This window comes from Malaya genurostris, chromosome 2 (genome assembly GCF_030247185.1).
Source record: "Malaya genurostris strain Urasoe2022 chromosome 2, Malgen_1.1, whole genome shotgun sequence".
Lineage (NCBI taxonomy): Eukaryota > Metazoa > Arthropoda > Insecta > Diptera > Culicidae > Malaya > Malaya genurostris.
This window is the reverse complement of record NC_080571.1, coordinates 197,106,595-197,124,949: the sequence shown is the minus strand read 5'-3', so window position 1 is coordinate 197,124,949 and position 18,355 is coordinate 197,106,595. Positions and strand designations below refer to the sequence as shown.

The 18,355-nt window shown below is 39.7% G+C and overlaps 1 protein-coding gene across 1 annotated transcript; it reads right to left on the bottom strand.

The window, feature by feature from the left end:
• Positions 1-2,760: 2,760 nt before the first annotated feature.
• LOC131426901 (titin) lies at positions 2,761-14,518 on the bottom strand. Its single transcript, XM_058589660.1, has 5 exons — positions 12,190-14,518; positions 11,971-12,123; positions 11,799-11,908; positions 11,249-11,349; positions 2,761-11,187 (listed from the first exon to the last, which is right to left on the bottom strand). The coding sequence occupies exons 1-5, from the start codon at positions 13,981-13,983 to the stop codon at positions 3,032-3,034; spliced, it is 10,314 nt and encodes a 3,437-aa protein (XP_058445643.1). The 5' UTR covers positions 13,984-14,518; the 3' UTR covers positions 2,761-3,031.
• Between the last annotated feature and the right edge of the window lie 3,837 nt (positions 14,519-18,355).

Genomic DNA, 18,355 nt, shown 5'->3' with positions numbered 1-18,355 from the left:
TTCTATTTCATGAACCGATTTTCACAAATTTAGATTTAAATCAAAGGACTTATGGTCCTGAATAGTTTCTGAATTTCATTTGGATCCGACTTCCGGTTTCGAAATTAAAGGATGACATGAAACAAAAAAGTGAAGTGGAGTACTTAGTTTTCTCGGAGATGACAGAACTGATTTTCACAAGATTATGTTCAAATAAAAGGCATTAAGGTCTCATACAAGGTTTTTGAAATTACAGAGTGATGTGTGTTCAAAATGAAAATAATGTCACCCACTTCTCTCGATCATGGCTCAACCGATCTACACGATCTCAGATTCATCTGGGTGGTCTTATGATGCCTTAAGAATATATCTGTTTTTATTCAGATTCAACTTCAATGTCAATTTCAAAAGTATTTTTATTATAATGATTTTGTTATATTGGCTAATTATTTTCTCTAGTTCGCAGATCATGATAATCTATGATCAAGTAAACTCACATCAGATTTTCATAGAATCAAAGTCAAATGAAAGTATTAGACTGAATTTTATCCAAGTTTGACATCCGGTTCCTGAATTAAAAGGTGATAAATTTTGAAAAAAGTGAGTTTTTTTTTCAAAAGTGACGGCGAAACGAGGTGCAAATTTTTATAAAACTTACTGGTCAATTCATCTAGTTGGCAGAACTTGTTAGTTAGGGGATATATAAATCTACTTTGGGTTACTCGTCATCGGTCGACTTTTCTTGGAGATTACGGAAACGATTTTCACAAACTAAGATTCAAATAAAGTCCCATAGCCTGCTATTGAATTTCATTTAGATCTGACTTCCGGTTCTGGAGTTACATGGTAATATGCAAAAACTAGAGATAAAGTGTGCATTCAATTTTCTCTGAAACAGCTCAACCGATTTTCACAAACTAAGATTCAAATGAAAAGTCTTATAGTTTTCTAAAATTTTTTTAGAATATTTTATCCAGATCCGACTTTCGGTTCCGGAACCAAAGCGTGATAAATGGAAAATTACCAATTTTATTAGTATTTTTTCACAAACGATGGTCAACACCAGGTACGAATCCCATAAAACTGTCTGATAAATTCTTCTAGTTTGCAATTAGTTTGTGGGCATAAAAGCTTAATTAGACACTACTTCCCCCTTTTCCTGTTCCGAAAACACCGAAAGCGGTGGACTTAAAAAATGGAACTGACTTCGATTTCTCTGCGATGCTGGAAGCGATTTTACATACCTTGATTTGAATTAAAGCTCATATTATCTTTAAAGCTACTGTTAAATTTCATCCGGATCCGACCTACGGTTACGCAGTTGTAGGGCGATGAGTGTCAAAGAATGACAATATGTACCACATCGAAAGAAGAAGAAAACACAAAACAAACGATGCGTGCTTTGTTCTATTTCGTACACGCTATGAAGGAATCGAAACGGTTACGGTTATCTGCTACTAGTGTGTAATATTGGTACAAGACGGTGCTGCGGCTGATAAAAATTATAGCTTTTTTATGACCAGTACGACCGAAAGAATAAACGAATGTCAATGCATTAAAATTCATTTGAAAAAATATGAAATTTCCACATCCGGTAGTGCAGTAATGCCGTGCCGGTGGTGTAATGTTGTCAATAATAATAATCATAAAAGTAATAATCCTACTTTATCCTAAATCCTAATTTTATGCTGCTGATTTACATATGCAGAAGTAACAGAAACGCAGGTTCGCTTCGTTTGTTAGATTTCGTTTAATTGATTTAATCGAAATAGAGCATGAGGTAGTAAGTCTAGGTTTAACTAGGTTCAAAACTGTTCGAATTTGTAGGTCATATTTGTTGCTGGCAAACTTCGGTTATACCGGTTATATGAATCCGGTTTTCGGAAGAATTGGAAATGGTGATTGCAAAAAGGATCTCAATCACTTTCCTTCAAGATGGCCAAATCGATTTTCATAAACTTATAAGTTCAAAAGAAAAGTCTTACAATTCCTTACGGAATTCCTAAATTTGTTGTGATTATTATTTCCGGTTTCGGAACTACAGGGTAAACAGGATTTGTAGAGTTTGTTAGATTAAATCCGAACCAACTTTCCTATTTCTATTCCATGAACAGTTGTTTTTGCAAATTCCACAATAATATTTTTGATGTTATGAGTAATATGAGAAAGACATCATTACACCACAAGGTGGATTAAAGCAGGTTTTTTTATAACGGCCTAAAAGCCAAGAATGACATAATTACACCACTAGGTGGATTAAAAAAGTTTTTTTCTTTTGTTTAATAATACAATTTTTCAGGCACATTGCTTAGCTATAAGATGCCGAGGTCATTTTATAATTTCAATTCACTATTCACTAAAAATAAAAAATATTTCGGACTATATTTATTTTAGATATAATGAGAAACAAGAAGAATAACTCACTACGAGAGTGTGCTTTTCACCGGATCGAACGATGTTTTGATGTAGTTCTTTAAGTTTACTCGCGCCATATCTGTCTCAATGTAAAAGATAAAACATTTTATTTATATATTTTATCTTTTACATTATTAATTTTTAGGTAAAATTTGCAAGTATCTGCCAAAGATCTGTTGGAAAAAACGCCATCAACACCAATTGAGTGAAATCTGGGTACATAATGACCTTGATTATAACATTACTTTTTAAGGAAATGCCCTCGGCGTAGTATTTTCAAGAAAACAATTTAATGGCAAAAACTGTCATCTGTCAAGTTATTTATTTCAAATACAGATAGTTTATGGTTTTTGGATACACACGAAAGCATTACGGCTTTTTCACCCAATATGTTTATTCGGTTTTTAGCTCTAAAAATATAAAGACGGATTTTCCGAACTAAATTGCACTTATCACATATTCGAATAAAAAAAACAGTTTTTTTTAAATAACTGAAACATTCGCTTTGTTTATTCTGCATGAAAAGCAAGTTATAACAATTTCATTTGAATTATATAGTTCTGAAACTGAGCTTAGTCTTTTTGAAGGAAGTAGAATACACACTGTCACTATCTTTTTTTTAAAATTTTGTAGTGACTTATCTTCGATCACGCACATAATAAGTATGCTGTTTAGTGACTTTTGAAACTTTCAAGTTGTCGTTTATGGTATGGGCTGGACAGCGACCGTCATTTTGCTGAACATATTGCATTTTATATGAGCTAGTACCGTGGAACTTGTTGTCTTCCCCGAATGAGATACTTGAAGCATTCGCTTTGGTGGAGCTTTTCGTCACATTCAATGCGGATTGATAATCTCGCAATGTTTTATTTTGCTGCATATTAGAATGGTGGCCGATAACACCGCTGCTGGTGCTTACATTCGTTGTAGAAGTTAGTGTCGGAGGCGCACAGGGTTGTAGTTTGCTGCGTGATGTGATTGGTCCCGATTCCAACGTCTTCAGATACGTTTGCATCCTAGCATCGACAGATTCTTTTTCACGACGATGCAACGAACTATAACTGGTGCGATTAGTCGTAGAATACATTGCATTGTCGTTCAAATTGGAAATACTCTTGCGTTGAATTGAACCAGAAACACTCATACTGCTACCGATGGGTTGAACATTTGTTTGCTGTTGACGGCAAAGGATTGCGTTGTTAACATTTTCAGTTGATGCAAAGGTACTCTTCCGGTTGAATTGTTTGTCTGTTGAAGTTAACTGTGCATTTGAGGATTGAGTTGAAGCATTTGAAGATTGCACCGATTCAACGTGAGCCGTGGAACTACTACTCGTTTTGGATGAATGCTTCGCAGTTGAAGATTCGGAGTGAATTATATTATTTACTGATACGGAACTATTGCCATTTACGGTAGACGTATTGCCGATACTATCATTCAACGATGTTTGCACCAATTTCCCCCCGATAATTTTAGTTGTTGCACTTTGCTGCTTTGTAATTTCATCGCCTAAAATTATATTCGAGTTACTACGATGATGAATTTTAGTAGTCTTAGTAGTTTGCATAGTGTCTGCGTTATGAAGTTTATGAACAAGTTTTCCTCCTAAAATTTTAGTGGTTGAGGACTTGTTAGTAGTTTGATCATTGTCAACGGCGGTGTTTGAAATGGAATGTTGATGGTTTACATTGGAATCTTTAATTACTTTTCCAGATTGAACTTCATGATTAGAAGTAATATTTTCGGTAACTGTCTTTGTTACCCATTTTCCTCCAATTAATTTTCGCACCTGCTTCTGCGAGGCCTGCACGACAGGCATGTCGACTGTTCTTTGTGAATCATGTTGAGATGATCCATGAGTAATGTTACTTGTCTGTACTTTATTGGTAAGAGATTTGCCCGTTGTTGACTGATTGTTCTGAACAGCTGTAGTTTTTTCATTCAAATCGAAACGCTCATCACTACCAGTAGACATTTTCTCATTAAATGATTTATCTACTTTAACTGTTCCATCCACAATTACTTTTTCTATTCCTTGTCTCTGGCTAACCATTTTATCAGTAACAACTTTTCCGTCGATAACAACACGATTGCTTGCACTTGCAACGTTGGTTTCACTAAAATGTTGATGGGAAGTTGATGAAGGTATTTTAACACTTTCATTTAATTCAGTAGTTTCACCACGATCCATTATTAGGCCAGAGTTCCGATATGATGACTTATCTGTTTTGCTTGAGGTATGATTTTGGAACGATGTTGTTGAACTATCATCTATTTGCTTCAAAGTAGTATTAGTAGACTGTTTCTGTGTTGAAGATATTGCTTTTGTAGAAGTATTTTGGACTGCTGAATGCGAAGATTCGTGCACATCTTTCCCTGTTACGTTGTGAACGATTCGTCGATCTCGTAAGTCAGTAGCACTTGAAGCCAACTTTTCCATATTGCATGAATCATGGGAAATATGGGAAGAAGATGATATTTGCTGAAGTTGTTCTTTACTAGTGTGTGATTGATTGCTTTCTTCTTTTGTTTCCGTTGTCGTGACTTTTCTTCCGCTTGCTCTTGGTTTTTCTCCCTTAAGAATGGTAGTAACTGTTTGCGTAGTGACAAGAACACTTCCATCAAGAATTCCTCCTTCATGAAGCTCTTTGATCTCAGCCTCCTTTTTAAGCTTCTGATCTTTATATTCTTTCAAAGATTGATAGTCTCCTTCAATTAGTAGATTATCCTTGGGTTTTACTTGTTTCGGTCGCTCAGCTGGTCGATAAACGGGTGTGGTTGCAGGTCTTTCGAACTGTCCTTCTGGGCGAAGATTATCATCGTGTCGAATGGGTTTTTGTCTTTCTCCAGGATGATACTTTGGCTTTTCTGGAATATTGATTTCTCCCTGTGATCGTAGATTATCCTCCGGGCGGATTTGCTTCGGGCGCTCAGCAGGTGTGAATGACGATTTTTGCGGACGTTCAAACTGCCCCTCTGGTCGTAGATTATCATCATGGCGAATCGGTGATGGCCTATCTCCTTTTTGATATTTTGGTTTCTCGGGAGTTTCAAATTTACCCTCAGGTTTTAAATTATCGTCAGGACGTATTTGCTTAGGTCGTTCAGCAGGTTTGAAAGCGGGTTTTTCAGGTCGTGAAAATTCACCTTCTGTGTGTAGGTTGTCATCATGGCGGATAGGCTTCTGCCTTTCACCTGGTTGATATAATGGCTTACCAGGAGTCTCAAAGGTTCCTTCAGGCTTCAAGTTATCTACTGGACGAATCTGTTTCGGACGCTCAGCTGCTTGGAAAGGAGATCTCTCGGGACGCTCAAATTCACCTTCTGGATGTAGATTATCGTCATGACGAATCGGTTTCTGTCTTTCACTGGGTTGATATATTGGTTTCATAGGTGCCTCGAATGATCCTTCTGTTCTCAAGTTGTCTTCTGGACGAATCTGCTTGGGACGCTCTGCCGGTCTGAATGGAGACTTCTCAGGGCGTTCAAAATCACCCTCAGGACGTAGGTTGTCATCATGACGAATTGGTTTTTGCCTTTCACCTGGTTGATATCGCTGTTTCTCTGGTGTTTCGAATATACCCTCTGGTTTTAAATTATCATTTGGTTTAATTGGCACTGGTCTTTCACCCGAAACAAACACAGACTTTTCTGTCCGTTCAAATGTACCCTCTAAATGTAAATTATCCTCATGCTTCACAATTTTGGATCTTTCTACATTGCCAATTTTTTCTGGCTGAGGTCTTTCGAACTCACCTTCAGGTTTTAGATTATCTTGAGGTCGCACTGGTTTTGGTCTTTCAACAGATCGATATTGTGTTTTTACAGGAGTTTCAAATTTACCTTCAGTCTTCAAATTATCTTCAGGGCGAATTTGTCTCGGTTTTTCTGCGGGCATGAACGGTATTCTTTCTGGACGCTCGAAATCGCCTTCTGGTTTCAGATTGTCATCCGGCTTGATGGGTCTTGGGCGTTCACCAGAAATGTACACCGTCTTCTCATTACGCTCAAACGTCCCTTCTAAATGTAAATTATCCTCATGACGTACAATCTGAGATCTTTCAAATGTACCAATGTGAACCGGCTGGGGTCTATCAAATTCGCCTTCCGGACGTAGATTGTCTTGAGGTCGTACTGGTTTTGGTCGCTCTGATGAACGATACAATGGTTTCTCAGGCGTTTCAAACGATCCTTCAGGTCTCAAATTATCTTCTGGGCGTATTTGTTCTGGGCGCTCGGCTGGTTGAAACGGGATTCTTTCCGGCCGATCGAACTCACCTTCTGGGCGAAGATTATCACTTTGACGAATGGGTTTCTGTATTTCTGCAGGCTGATATGGTAACTTCTCAGGTGTCTCGAAAGATCCCTCGGGTTTCAAGTTGTCTTCGGGGCGAACTTGCTTCGGACGCTCAGCTGGTCTAAATGGAGTTTTTTCAGGACGTTCGAAATCGCCTTCAGGATGTAGATTATCATCATGACGAATAGGTTTCTGACGTTCACCGGGTTGATAAACAGGTTTTTCTGGGGTTGTGAAACTGCCTTCGGGCTTAAGATTATCCTCTGGGCGGATTTGTTTAGGTATTTGAGTAGGTTGGTATGGCACTTTTTCTGGAGTAGTGAAATTTCCTTCCAGTTTTAAGTTATCTCCCGGTTTTATAGGCTTGGGTCTTTCTCCGGCAATATAAATTGTTTTTTCAACGCGTTCAAAGTTGCCTTCCAAATGCAGATTATCTTGATGACGAACTATTTGTGATCGAACTATTTCACCCATAGGAACATGATGTGGTCGTTCAAATTCTCCTTCCGGCTTCAAATTGTCTTGAGGACGAATTTGTTTTGGTCTTTCGGCTGGCTGATATTGTTGCCGTTCTGGAGTTTCAAAATCTCCTTCAGGCTTTAAGTTATCATCTGGTTTGATAGGCTTAGGACGATCGCCGGCAATGAAAATACTTTTCTCCGTTCTTACGAACTCACCTTCTAAACATAGATTATCTTCGTGACGAATGATCTGACATCTCTCACCTTTGCCAACTATCATAGGCTGAGGGCGATCGAAATCCCCTTCAGGGCGCAAGTTATCCTCCGGTCGAATTTGCTTAGGTCGTTCTGTTGGACGATATTGAGTTTTTTCAGGACGTTCGAAATCACCTTCAGGGCGTAAATTATCATCGTGTCGAATAGGTTTTGGTTTTTCACCTGGTTGATATCCCGTTTTCTCAGGAGTCTCAAATGATCCCTCCATTCGCAAATTATCTTCAGGACGAAACTGTTGTGGACGCTCAGTTGATCTGAACGGCGTTTTCTCTGGACGTTGAAAATCACCTTCTGGTCTCAAATTATCCTCTGGGCGCACTTGCTTCGGACGCTCGGCTGGTCGGAATGCAGTTTTCTCAGGACGTTCAAAATCTCCTTCAGGCCGAAGATTGTCATCCTGGCGAATTGGTTTCTGTCTCTCACCTGGTTTGTATTTCGGTTTCTCGGGAGTTTCGAAGGATCCTTCTGGCCTCAAGTTATCTTCAGGACGTATCTGCTTTGGACGCTCGGCTGGTTGAAATTCAGCCTTTGTCGGGCGTTCGAAATCACCTTCTGGCCGTAAATTGTCATCATGTCGAATAGGTTTCTGTCTCTCACCAAGTGTATATTTTGGTTTTACTGGAGATTCAAACGATCCTTCTGGTCTCAAATTATCCTCAGGGCGAACCTGCTTTGGACGCTCGGCTGGCCGAAATTGGGTCTTCTCTGGACGGTCAAAGTCTCCTTCTGGCCGTAAATTATCATCATGTCGAATCGCCTTCGGTCTCTCACCTGGATGATATTTTGGTTTCTCTGGAGTTTCAAATGAACCTTCCGGTCTCAAATTATCCTCAGGGCGAACCTGCTTTGGACGCTCGGCTGGTCGAAATTGGGTCTTCTCTGGACGGTCAAAGTCTCCTTCTGGCCGTAAATTGTCATCATGTCGAATCGCCTTCGGTCTCTCACCGGGATAATATTTTGGTTTCTCTGGAGTTTCAAATGAACCTTCCGGTCTCAAATTATCTTCGGGGCGTATCTGCTTTGGACGCTCGGCCGGTCGAAATTGGGTCTTCTCTGGACGATCAAAATCTCCTTCTGGACGTAAATTGTCATCATTTCGAATCGGTTTCTGTCTATCACCTGGTTGATATTTCGGTTTCTCTGGAGTTTCAAACGATCCTTCTGGTCTCAAATTATCCTCAGGGCGAACCTGCTTTGGACGCTCGGCTGGTCGAAATTGGGTCTTCTCAGGACGATCAAAGTCTCCTTCTGGACGTAAATTGTCATCATGTCGAATCGGTTTCTGTCTCTCACCTGGTTGATATTTTGGTTTTTCTGGTGAATCAAACGAACCTTCTGGTCTCAAATTATCCACAGGGCGAACCTGCTTTGGACGCTCGGCTGGTCGAAATTGGGTCTTCTCAGGACGATCAAAGTCTCCTTCTGGACGTAAATTGTCATCATGTCGAATCGGTTTTTGTCTATCACCTGGTTGATATTTCGGCTTCTCTGGAGATTCAAACGATCCTTCTGGTCTCAAATTATCCTCAGGGCGAACCTGCTTTGGACGCTCGGCTGGTCGAAATTGGGTCTTCTCAGGACGATCAAAGTCTTCTTCTGGACGTAAATTGTCATCATGTCGAATCGCCTTCGGTCTCTCACCTGGATGATATTTTGGTTTCTCTGGAGTTTCAAATGAACCTTCCGGTCTCAAATTATCCTCAGGGCGAACCTGCTTTGGACGCTCGGCTGGTCGAAATTGGGTCTTCTCTGGACGCTCAAAATCACCTTCTGGCCGTAAATTGTCATCATGTCGAATCGCCTTCGGTCTCTCACCGGGATGATATTTCGGTTTCTCTGGAGTTTCAAACGATCCTTCTGGTCGCAAATTATCCTCAGGGCGAACTTGCTTTGGACGCTCGGCTGGTCGAAATTGGGTCTTCTCAGGACGATCAAAGTCTCCTTCTGGACGTAAATTGTCATCATGTCGAATCGGTTTCTGTCTCTCACCTGGTTGATATTTTGGTTTTTCTGGTGACTCAAACGAACCTTCTGGTCTCAAATTATCCTCAGGGCGAACCTGCTTTGGACGCTCGGCAGGTCGAAATTGGGTCTTCTCTGGACGATCAAAATCTCCTTCTGGACGTAAATTGTCATCATGTCGAATCGGCTTCTGTCTCTCGCCGGGATGATATTTTGGTTTCTCTGGAGTTTCAAATGAACCTTCCGGTCTCAAATTATCTTCGGGGCGAATCTGCTTTGGACGCTCGGCTGGTCGAAATTGGGTCTTCTCTGGACGATCAAAGTCTCCTTCTGGACGTAAATTGTCATCATGTCGAATCGGTTTTTGTCTATCACCTGGTTGATATTTCGGTTTCTCTGGAGTTTCAAACGATCCTTCTGGTCTCAAATTATCCTCAGGGCGAACCTGCTTTGGACGCTCGGCAGGTCGAAATTGGGTTTTCTCAGGACGATCAAAGTCTCCTTCTGGACGTAAATTATCATCATGTCGAATCGGTTTCTGTCTCTCACCAGGATGATATTTTGGTTTCTCTGGAGTTTCAAATGAACCTTCCGGTTTCAAATTATCTTCGGGACGAATCTGCTTTGGACGCTCGGCAGGTCGGAAATGAGTCTTCTCTGGACGCTCGAAATCACCTTCTGGCCGCAAATTGTCATCATGTCGTATAGGTTTCTGTCTCTCTCCAGGTGTATATTTTGGTTTTTCTGGTGACTCAAACGATCCTTCTGGTCTCAAATTATCCTCAGGGCGAACCTGCTTTGGACGCTCGGCAGGTCGAAATTGGGTCTTCTCTGGACGGTCAAAGTCTCCTTCTGGACGTAAATTATCATCATGTCGAATCGGTTTCTGTCTATCACCTGGTTGATATCTCGGTTTCTCTGGAGTTTCAAACGATCCTTCTGGTCTCAAATTATCCTCAGGGCGAACCTGCTTTGGACGCTCGGCAGGTCGAAATTGGGTCTTCTCTGGACGATCGAAGTCTCCTTCTGGACGTAAATTGTCATCATGTCGAATCGGTTTCTGTCTCTCACCTGGTTGATATTTTGGTTTTTCTGGTGACTCAAACGAACCTTCTGGTCTCAAATTATCTTCGGGACGAATCTGTTTTGGCCGTTCGGCTGGTCGGAATTGCAACTTCTCTGGACGATCAAAATCACCCTCTGGACGTAAGTTGTCATCATGTCGAATCGGTTTCTGTCTATCACCCGGTTGATATTTTGGTTTCTCTGGAGTTTCAAATGAACCTTCCGGTTTCAAATTATCTTTGGGACGAATCTGTTTTGGACGCTCGGCTGGTTGAAATTTCGTCTTCTCTGGACGATCAAAATCTCCTTCTGGACGTAAGTTGTCATCATGTCGAATCGGTTTTTGCCGCTCTCCTGGTTGATAGCTAGGTTTTTCAGGCGGTTCAAACAAACCTTCTGGTTTTAGATTGTCTTCCGGCCGTATTTGTTTTGGCCTTTCTGTTGGTTGGTATTTGGGCTTCTCTTCTCGATAGAAATCACCCTCTGGACGAAGATTGTCATCATATCGTATTGGTTTTTGCCTTTCAATTTGGGTAGTTTCTTTAAGCTTAGTAATGTCTACACTTTCAAAATCTTCTTTAGTCCACGTTAATCTACGATTAGTGACATTTTGTTCTGTATTGCTGCGTTCTATGGAAGTTGATTCAACACGATTCAAATAATCATCAGCATCTTCCTTTGTCCAAGTTTGTCGTCGAACAAAGGTGCTCTGCTCATTCAACTCTGAAGATTCTGCGAAAATTTTTCAATTATTGAAACAATTATATCCACAATAATGGACGTTATAACATACCTTGATGATAAAAATTATTAGTGTTGCTCACAGTAGCAAATTTTGCAGATGTACTAACTTTTTGCTCTGTTCCGCTACCACAGTTGAAGCAATTGTGACGACTGAAAAATGTTTCTTATTAATGTAATGCATTGATAGATATTTTATTGATAGGGGAAATTAAAATATCATAAATTTCGCGAGTAAAACACAAGTGTCTGACAAAATTAAAAACGATATCCGCTCAAATCCACATATCTATCAATTTCGAAATGTTTAAATGAATCAACAAACTCCAGCAGTCGAGTAAAATAAACGAACAAAACGAACTGAGAGAACCGGACTGATGACGACACATTAAAGGTGATGTCATTCCATTATATACATTTTAACGGCGACGAACGTATGTGAACTTACAGAGCGCGATCTCAATTGACCATCTATGGAAAGAATCAACTGGAAATGAAATTTTTACTGCTGCGTTTTATGAGAGTGGATATCAAGTGAATATAGAACACTAACGCGTAGTCTGACAGGGAGGAAATTTTAAATAATAGTGATCTCAACTTACCCACAGGTACAGATCTCACAGATGCACTGTTCGTTAATTGTTGCATCTTTTAGATTTCTAACTTTGGTCAAACTTTTTTGATCGCTTATATCTTTAACAATGACTTTGTCCTGTATTGAAATTATAATATCATATTTTTCAATGTCGTTGATTGAAAGCACAGTATACTTACAACTGTATCAACAGACTTATATTTTTTCACTCTTTCTGATTCGTCTAATGCTGTCCGTCCGCTACTCTCCTCGAGATAGTTGATTTTTTCTAACACATCTGTGTGCTTTTTCTGATCTACTGTTTTCCACTGTTTAGTTTTTGCGTCATATACCTATATATTCAATAGAATAAATTGAAAACCGTCGTTTGACTAGTAATTGTTACCGCATTGACTTACCTTTGTTAGCTGGATCGTCGTTGTAATGTTTGTTAATTCGGGACGTTCCACTTCTAACTCGTGAACGATTTCTTCCGGAATAGAAACGGTTACATCTCTTTCCAGTATTGTTTTCTGATCAACCAGTTCCCAACGTTTCGATTTCGGATTAAACAGTTTTGCCTCGAAAGATGTTTTCGTGACATTCGTTACGTCATCCTCAATGCCCTGTATAACCACATCCTTGGGAACGACTTTTTCATCGATCAGATTGAGTCGTTTCACCTTTTCGTCGTAGATCTTACGTTTCAATATAGATGCGTTAGATTCTCGTTGTTCATAATAATCGGTAACTTTTTTACGCGATTTTTCACTTTCATCTACTTGTGAAAAGTGCGATGAGCTTTCATATATTTTCATACTTTCTTCGTGTTGATTCCTAGAAACTACATCTTGGCTGGATTCGGTGACCAGTTCAGTACTTTGAATTGTGTTAGTCAGTGAGTCATGTGCCGACGAAAGACTTGCTATAGTATGTGCAGAGGCATTCTTGGACAACATGTTTGCTTGTGACTTCGATTCTTGTAACTTCAAGTTCTCCAGTGTTGTGGAATCGATTATGGCACTTTTTGTTGCTGTCTTACTTTCATTGGTCGAAGAACTTTTCTGTTCAACCGAAGACGATACGTACGAAGATGAGCTTTTGTCTCGAAGATTGCTACTACGGTCAATTTGCTCCATGGATGAGCTCATCACTTCACCACCGTTAGAATGGAAAGATGACGAGATGAATCCTCGTGCAGATTTGTCGGACGATTTCGTACTAGTTATTTTATTTCCCATCGAGTCATAAGTTACTTCGGTTGTCGGAGCTACTTTCTCTGAAATAGAGTAACTCTGACGGTCGGAGAAATTACCCTTCTCGGAACTATTAGGGTGTATCGCAGTTAACTGGACTACAGAATCATTTAAATTCTGTAAGCGACGTTCATGTGTTAATGCCGAATCTTTAGATTGCACATTTAACTTTAACATATTGGCATCGGAATTATCGGCATGGAATGTAGAAGTCTTCGACGATTGGGAAGATGTCTTATATGACTGATGGCTGGAATGATGGGCATACGAAGAACTCAATTCACTTTTATTTGTTTCACTACTTAGTATATTCGTTTTCGACAACTGCTCGATAGCACTGCTGCTTGCAGCGGAGGAACTTGTGACATTGTCACGTTCCGACTGGCTACTTTTTATATTCTTTTCGACACTTGAACCATACGAAACGGTCTCACTGGTTTTACTTTTTATGGAATCTTGTATGTCCGATATCGCTGCTTTAGCTACTTCATCGAAATTGGTCAAGGCCGCGCGAAGTTCTTTGTCACTCTTGGCACTGTCACTATGTTGTTGGACGGTTGAAATTCGTTTTGTTGAGTCAACCGTGTCACTGGCAATGTATTTAATTTCCTGAATTATATTATCAATCTGCTTCGAGTCGATTTGAGCGGTGTGTTTAGCTTCACTTAATTGTTCACTCTTTTTCTCCGTTTTGTCAACACTGCTTGATTTTTCCTTGAACTTCAGAGAATTGGCCTGACTACCCTCTACTATTGTTTCCACTGTAGATTTACTGGAGGAACTAGAGGTAGCAGACGAATGCATTTTACTTGTGGTACTTTCAGTATGCAGTGATGAGCTCTGCTGTAGAATATCGGATGCCATTGTCACATTTGAAATATTCGTTGATGACTTCTCCGCGTCAATTAAACTTTGACTTTTTAACTTGGCTTGCTTGTCTCGTTTGTTTAAACCCATCTTCAAAAAACTTGTGCTAATATATTCAATACGATCACAAATAATATTCTTCAATTGATCACTTTAATATGAACTATTAGTTATCACATACTATTTCGTGCTATATGGAAGCCACTTCATGCATTATAGATATACTAGATTTGCTACTTCCACTTCTTGCAACCTTTCCACCCACGTTTGCTTGAACCGCGATGAGGTAATCCGCTTGTAAGGTAAACCTTTTTTTCTTCTATTCAGTGCACTACTAGCTGCGCGATTTATCAGGGCAGTTCCGGAGAGAGATCACTTGTTCACTGTTTCACGATTTCGACGTAACTAAGCGGGGTTTTCAAAATTCTTTCAATTAAATATCGTCGCAAACGACGAGTGTCCCGCGAAGGTCTTTTCAATCGACGTTGAGAGAACTGAGAGAGATTGCATCCAAACGAGTGGGTATCGTACACCTACGTCCAGATATATCAACCGCCCCAGCTAAACTAGTGAGTAGCAGCGGCATGTAACCGAAGTGATTGACCCAGCGCCAGCGCAAACATGCATACGACTGGCATAACCGGTGACACTAACTTAACTAAACTGTCTGATTCTGCTGTTAGCTTATACGGAACGAACAGTGGCTGTGCTGGACCAGTGCGTTTTAAATGAGCGACATAGTGTTTGTTCTCATCTCTCTCGGATGAATTAAAACTCTAGATGTGTTCATCATTAAATCTCGCGTGTACTCCCTATCGACGTCGTCGGTAAACATTTAAATGATCGCAATGAGCACTTAGCTAAGCTTTATGAGACGAAGTGCTGTTAGTTTCGCAGAGAAGTGAAAAGTTACTGCAACAAGTTTCAACTACATTTCATCAATACACACCCATAGGACATAGGGCACCTCCTGTTAGATTCGGGCGAGCTTGAACTAAAAATAGATGTTGGCGTAAGAAAACGGCTCATCCATACGTAGGCTCGGCTTATAATCATAACAACACTCGGCTTATAATCATGAAAACACAATTTTGTCACCTAAAACGGCAGTTTTATCCAAAAGGTGATTCAGCTAGTGTAGTGCTTCGCTATGTATGCGTCACTTAAAACTTTCAGAAACCGGCTTTTAGAGGTTTCGCGATCTACAAATATGGTTATACGAGTAATCAGTGGGTGTTGATCATCCCACGTAAATGTGAATTATATAGCAGCAAACTTTGTTCGTCGGCAACCAAAACAATTTCCTACATTTAATCGATCTGGTTAAAAAATCAATAGTAACAACATCCTGCATAAAAATGTCAATATTCAACGTCATAAGTAAAACTCTACAAATTACTGCTTTCAAGTAACTTTTGGGTCACGGAAAAAAAAATCTTTCTTGCTTTCTAACCCAATTTTAGCTCACATTAAAAGCTTTACAGGAAAATCCTACATCAAAGCACTATAGTTCAGCGCATGTTTGAGTAATTTGTTCCAAATTTCATAAATATTTGGCTAGAAGCTTATTTTTGGAGTAATAGTAGAAGTTCCAACATTCCAAATTTTCATTCTGTAATGCTAAATATAATTTAAAAGGTAATAATCACAGATAACAGATAAATTATCTACAACAAAACATACACATATGAATGGTATTAACCTAAACCAACACATATTTCACCTTTTTGGGCTAGAAAAACTTTCTGAGGCTATGTTCTGGGTTGGGAATCCAGGATTGGTTTGAAAATTTCACAGAATATTCGTGAAATGTTTTACTATCAGAAAATTGAAAGGAAATAATAAATGATTTTTCAAAAGTGTTAGACCATACCCGCCCCTTAAGCGATTGAGAAAAATCATAGCCACTTTACGAGAAGTATGGCAGAAAGAATGAAAGAATTTTAATGAGTTTATTTGATCGGTCGCATCGGAATTCCATGTTTTGTGATGTATTTGAAATTTATTATCATAAATCAAAACAGTAATTAATATTAACATACATATTGATTGACAACAATAATTTTGATAAAAAAATATGTCCAATGACAAAGCATGTTATGCAGCTGCTAAATATTAATGTATTTAGCTTTAATATCATACACAGAAATAACATAAGCGCACGATTTGCTATGGCATTTCAAACGCGCAATTCAAATGTTGCGCTTGCTGTGTGTTCGAGACATACCAAATCCTGCGCTCCTGTTACTTCTATAAATCAAATTCATGGATAATAGCGTTTTAGGTTCAATATAAATAGCGCATGAACCTCATCGTCAGTATCAACGAGCTGGAAGTAAAGGGTGATTTTTTAAGAGCTTGAGAACTTTTTTAAACAATAAAACGCATAAAATTTGCAAAATCTCATCGGTTCTTTATTTTAAACGTTAGATTGGTACATGACATTTACTTTTTGAAGATAATTTCATCTGCCACAACGTCGAATTTTCAGTGAATGGGCCCTAGAAAAGTTGGCAGAAAATCCGCTTTTTTATCGACAAATTTTGTTCAGCGATGAGGCTCATTTCTGGTTGAATGGCTACGTAAATAAGCAAAATTGCCGCATTTGGAGTGAAGAGCAACCAGAAGCCGTTCAAGAACTGCCCATGCATCCCGAAAAATGCACTGTTTGGTGTGGTTTGTACGCTGGTGGAATCATTGGACCGTATTTTTTCAAAGATGCTGTTGGACGCAACGTTACAGTGAATGGCGATCGCTATCGTTCGATGCTAACAAACTTTTTGTTGCCAAAAATGGAAGAACTGAACTTGGTTGACATGTGGTTTCAACAAGATGGCGCTACATGCCACACAGCTCGCGATTCTATGGCCATTTTGAGGGAAAACTTCGGAGAACAATTCATCTCAAGAAATGGACCGGTAAGTTGGCCACCAAGATCATGCGATTTGACGCCTTTAGACTTTTTTTTGTGGGGCTACGTCAAGTCTAAAGTCTACAGAAATAAGCCAGTAACTATTCCAGCTTTGGAAGACAACATTTCCGAAGAAATTCGGGCTATTCCGACCGAAATGCTCGAAAAAGTTGCCCAAAATTGGACTTTCCGAATGGACCACCTAAGACGCAGCCGCGGTCAACATTTAAATGAAATTATCTTCAAAAAGTAAATGTCATGTACCAATCTAACGTTTAAAATAAAGAACCGATGAGATTTTGCAAATTTTATGCGTTTTATTGTTTAAAAAAGTTCTCAAGCTCTTAAAAAATCACCCTTTAAAACAAAGTCGCTATAAGGAGTGTATCGAAAAGTAGTTAGCAACATTGATTATTGAATAAAAAAAGTGAAAAAAACATATTTTGACATCATTTTTCGATATATTGTAGACACTTGCACTTTGGACTTGACATTCTTCATTAAATTCTGCACAGTTACTTCTGTGACTTTCCTGGTGGCAGCTGTCCAGTTTTTTTCAACTCCTGCATGTTTTGGGACACTGTACCTTCCTTCCGAAAGTGCCGCTTGACAATTGCCCAATAATTTTCAATTGGCCGAAGATCCGGGCAGTTCGGTGGGTTGATGTCCTTTTCCACGAATTGTACATTATTTTTTGACAACCACTGTAGAACGGAGTTGGCGTAGTGGGCTGAAGCCAAATACGACCAGAAGAGAGGAGGAGCCTTATGCTTTCTGTACAGTGGCAGTATTCTCTTCTTCAAACATTCTTCCTCGTACACCTTGGCGTTAATTGTGCCCTTCGTGTAGAAAATCGACGACCGTGGACCACAGGTACAAATTGCTTACCAGACCAACACCTTCTGCCCAAACTTTTCCATCGCCACCGTGGTGTCAGCGTCGTCCAGGTCCTGGTACACCGATTTCGTGTAATATTGCGGTCCGGCCAGCGCTCGAGAGTCTTCCTTGGTGTAGGTTTCGTCGTCGATCAGGATGCATCCGTCTTTATTCTGTAGAATCCGGTTATACAGTTTTCGCGCTCTTGTTTTGGCCTGAACTTGCTGTACCAGGGACTTTTTCGGCACTGGCACCATTAAAGAAGGTGACAAGCGATTATAAATACACTCTCCTACTCAATGCTTGATCGGAGAAATAGGTATAAAGCGAGAGGACTAGTGTTTGATGGACAGAGAAGATGTTTGGATGTAAGGTATCGGTCGGGTGACGGCCAGGATGTAGACCATGTTCGATGTACGTTGCTACTATGTCTGTTTCGAGTTTTAGAGTGGCTAAAGCAAGATCAAAGTGGTGAAATGGTAGCGCGTATGCACGGAATGCATAAGAACGCAGGTTCGAGTCCTGTGTCTGAGCGTATCTTTTTCCAAAAATTCATCTTTTCTGTTAGTTTTCTTTCACTTGGCTTCTCCAATATATATTTCCACTCAGTCATTGCAAAAACTGAACATTAAATAAATAAGCGTAACTCATTTATGTTCAATGGTGTTGATATGT

What these genes read in the sequence shown, in the direction of transcription:
- LOC131426901 (XM_058589660.1), bottom strand. Translation starts at nt 13,983, where the DNA reads ATGGGTTTAAACAAACGAGACAAGCAAGCCAAGTTAAAAAGTCAAAGT. An exon ending in TGTGAGATCTGTACCTGTGG is followed by an intron (nt 11,350 to 11,798) that starts GTAAGTTGAGAT and finishes AACATTTTTCAG; the next exon opens with TCGTCACAATTGCTTCAACT. An exon ending in TAATAATTTTTATCATCAAG is followed by an intron (nt 11,188 to 11,248) that starts GTATGTTATAAC and finishes AAATTTTCGCAG; the next exon opens with AATCTTCAGAGTTGAATGAG.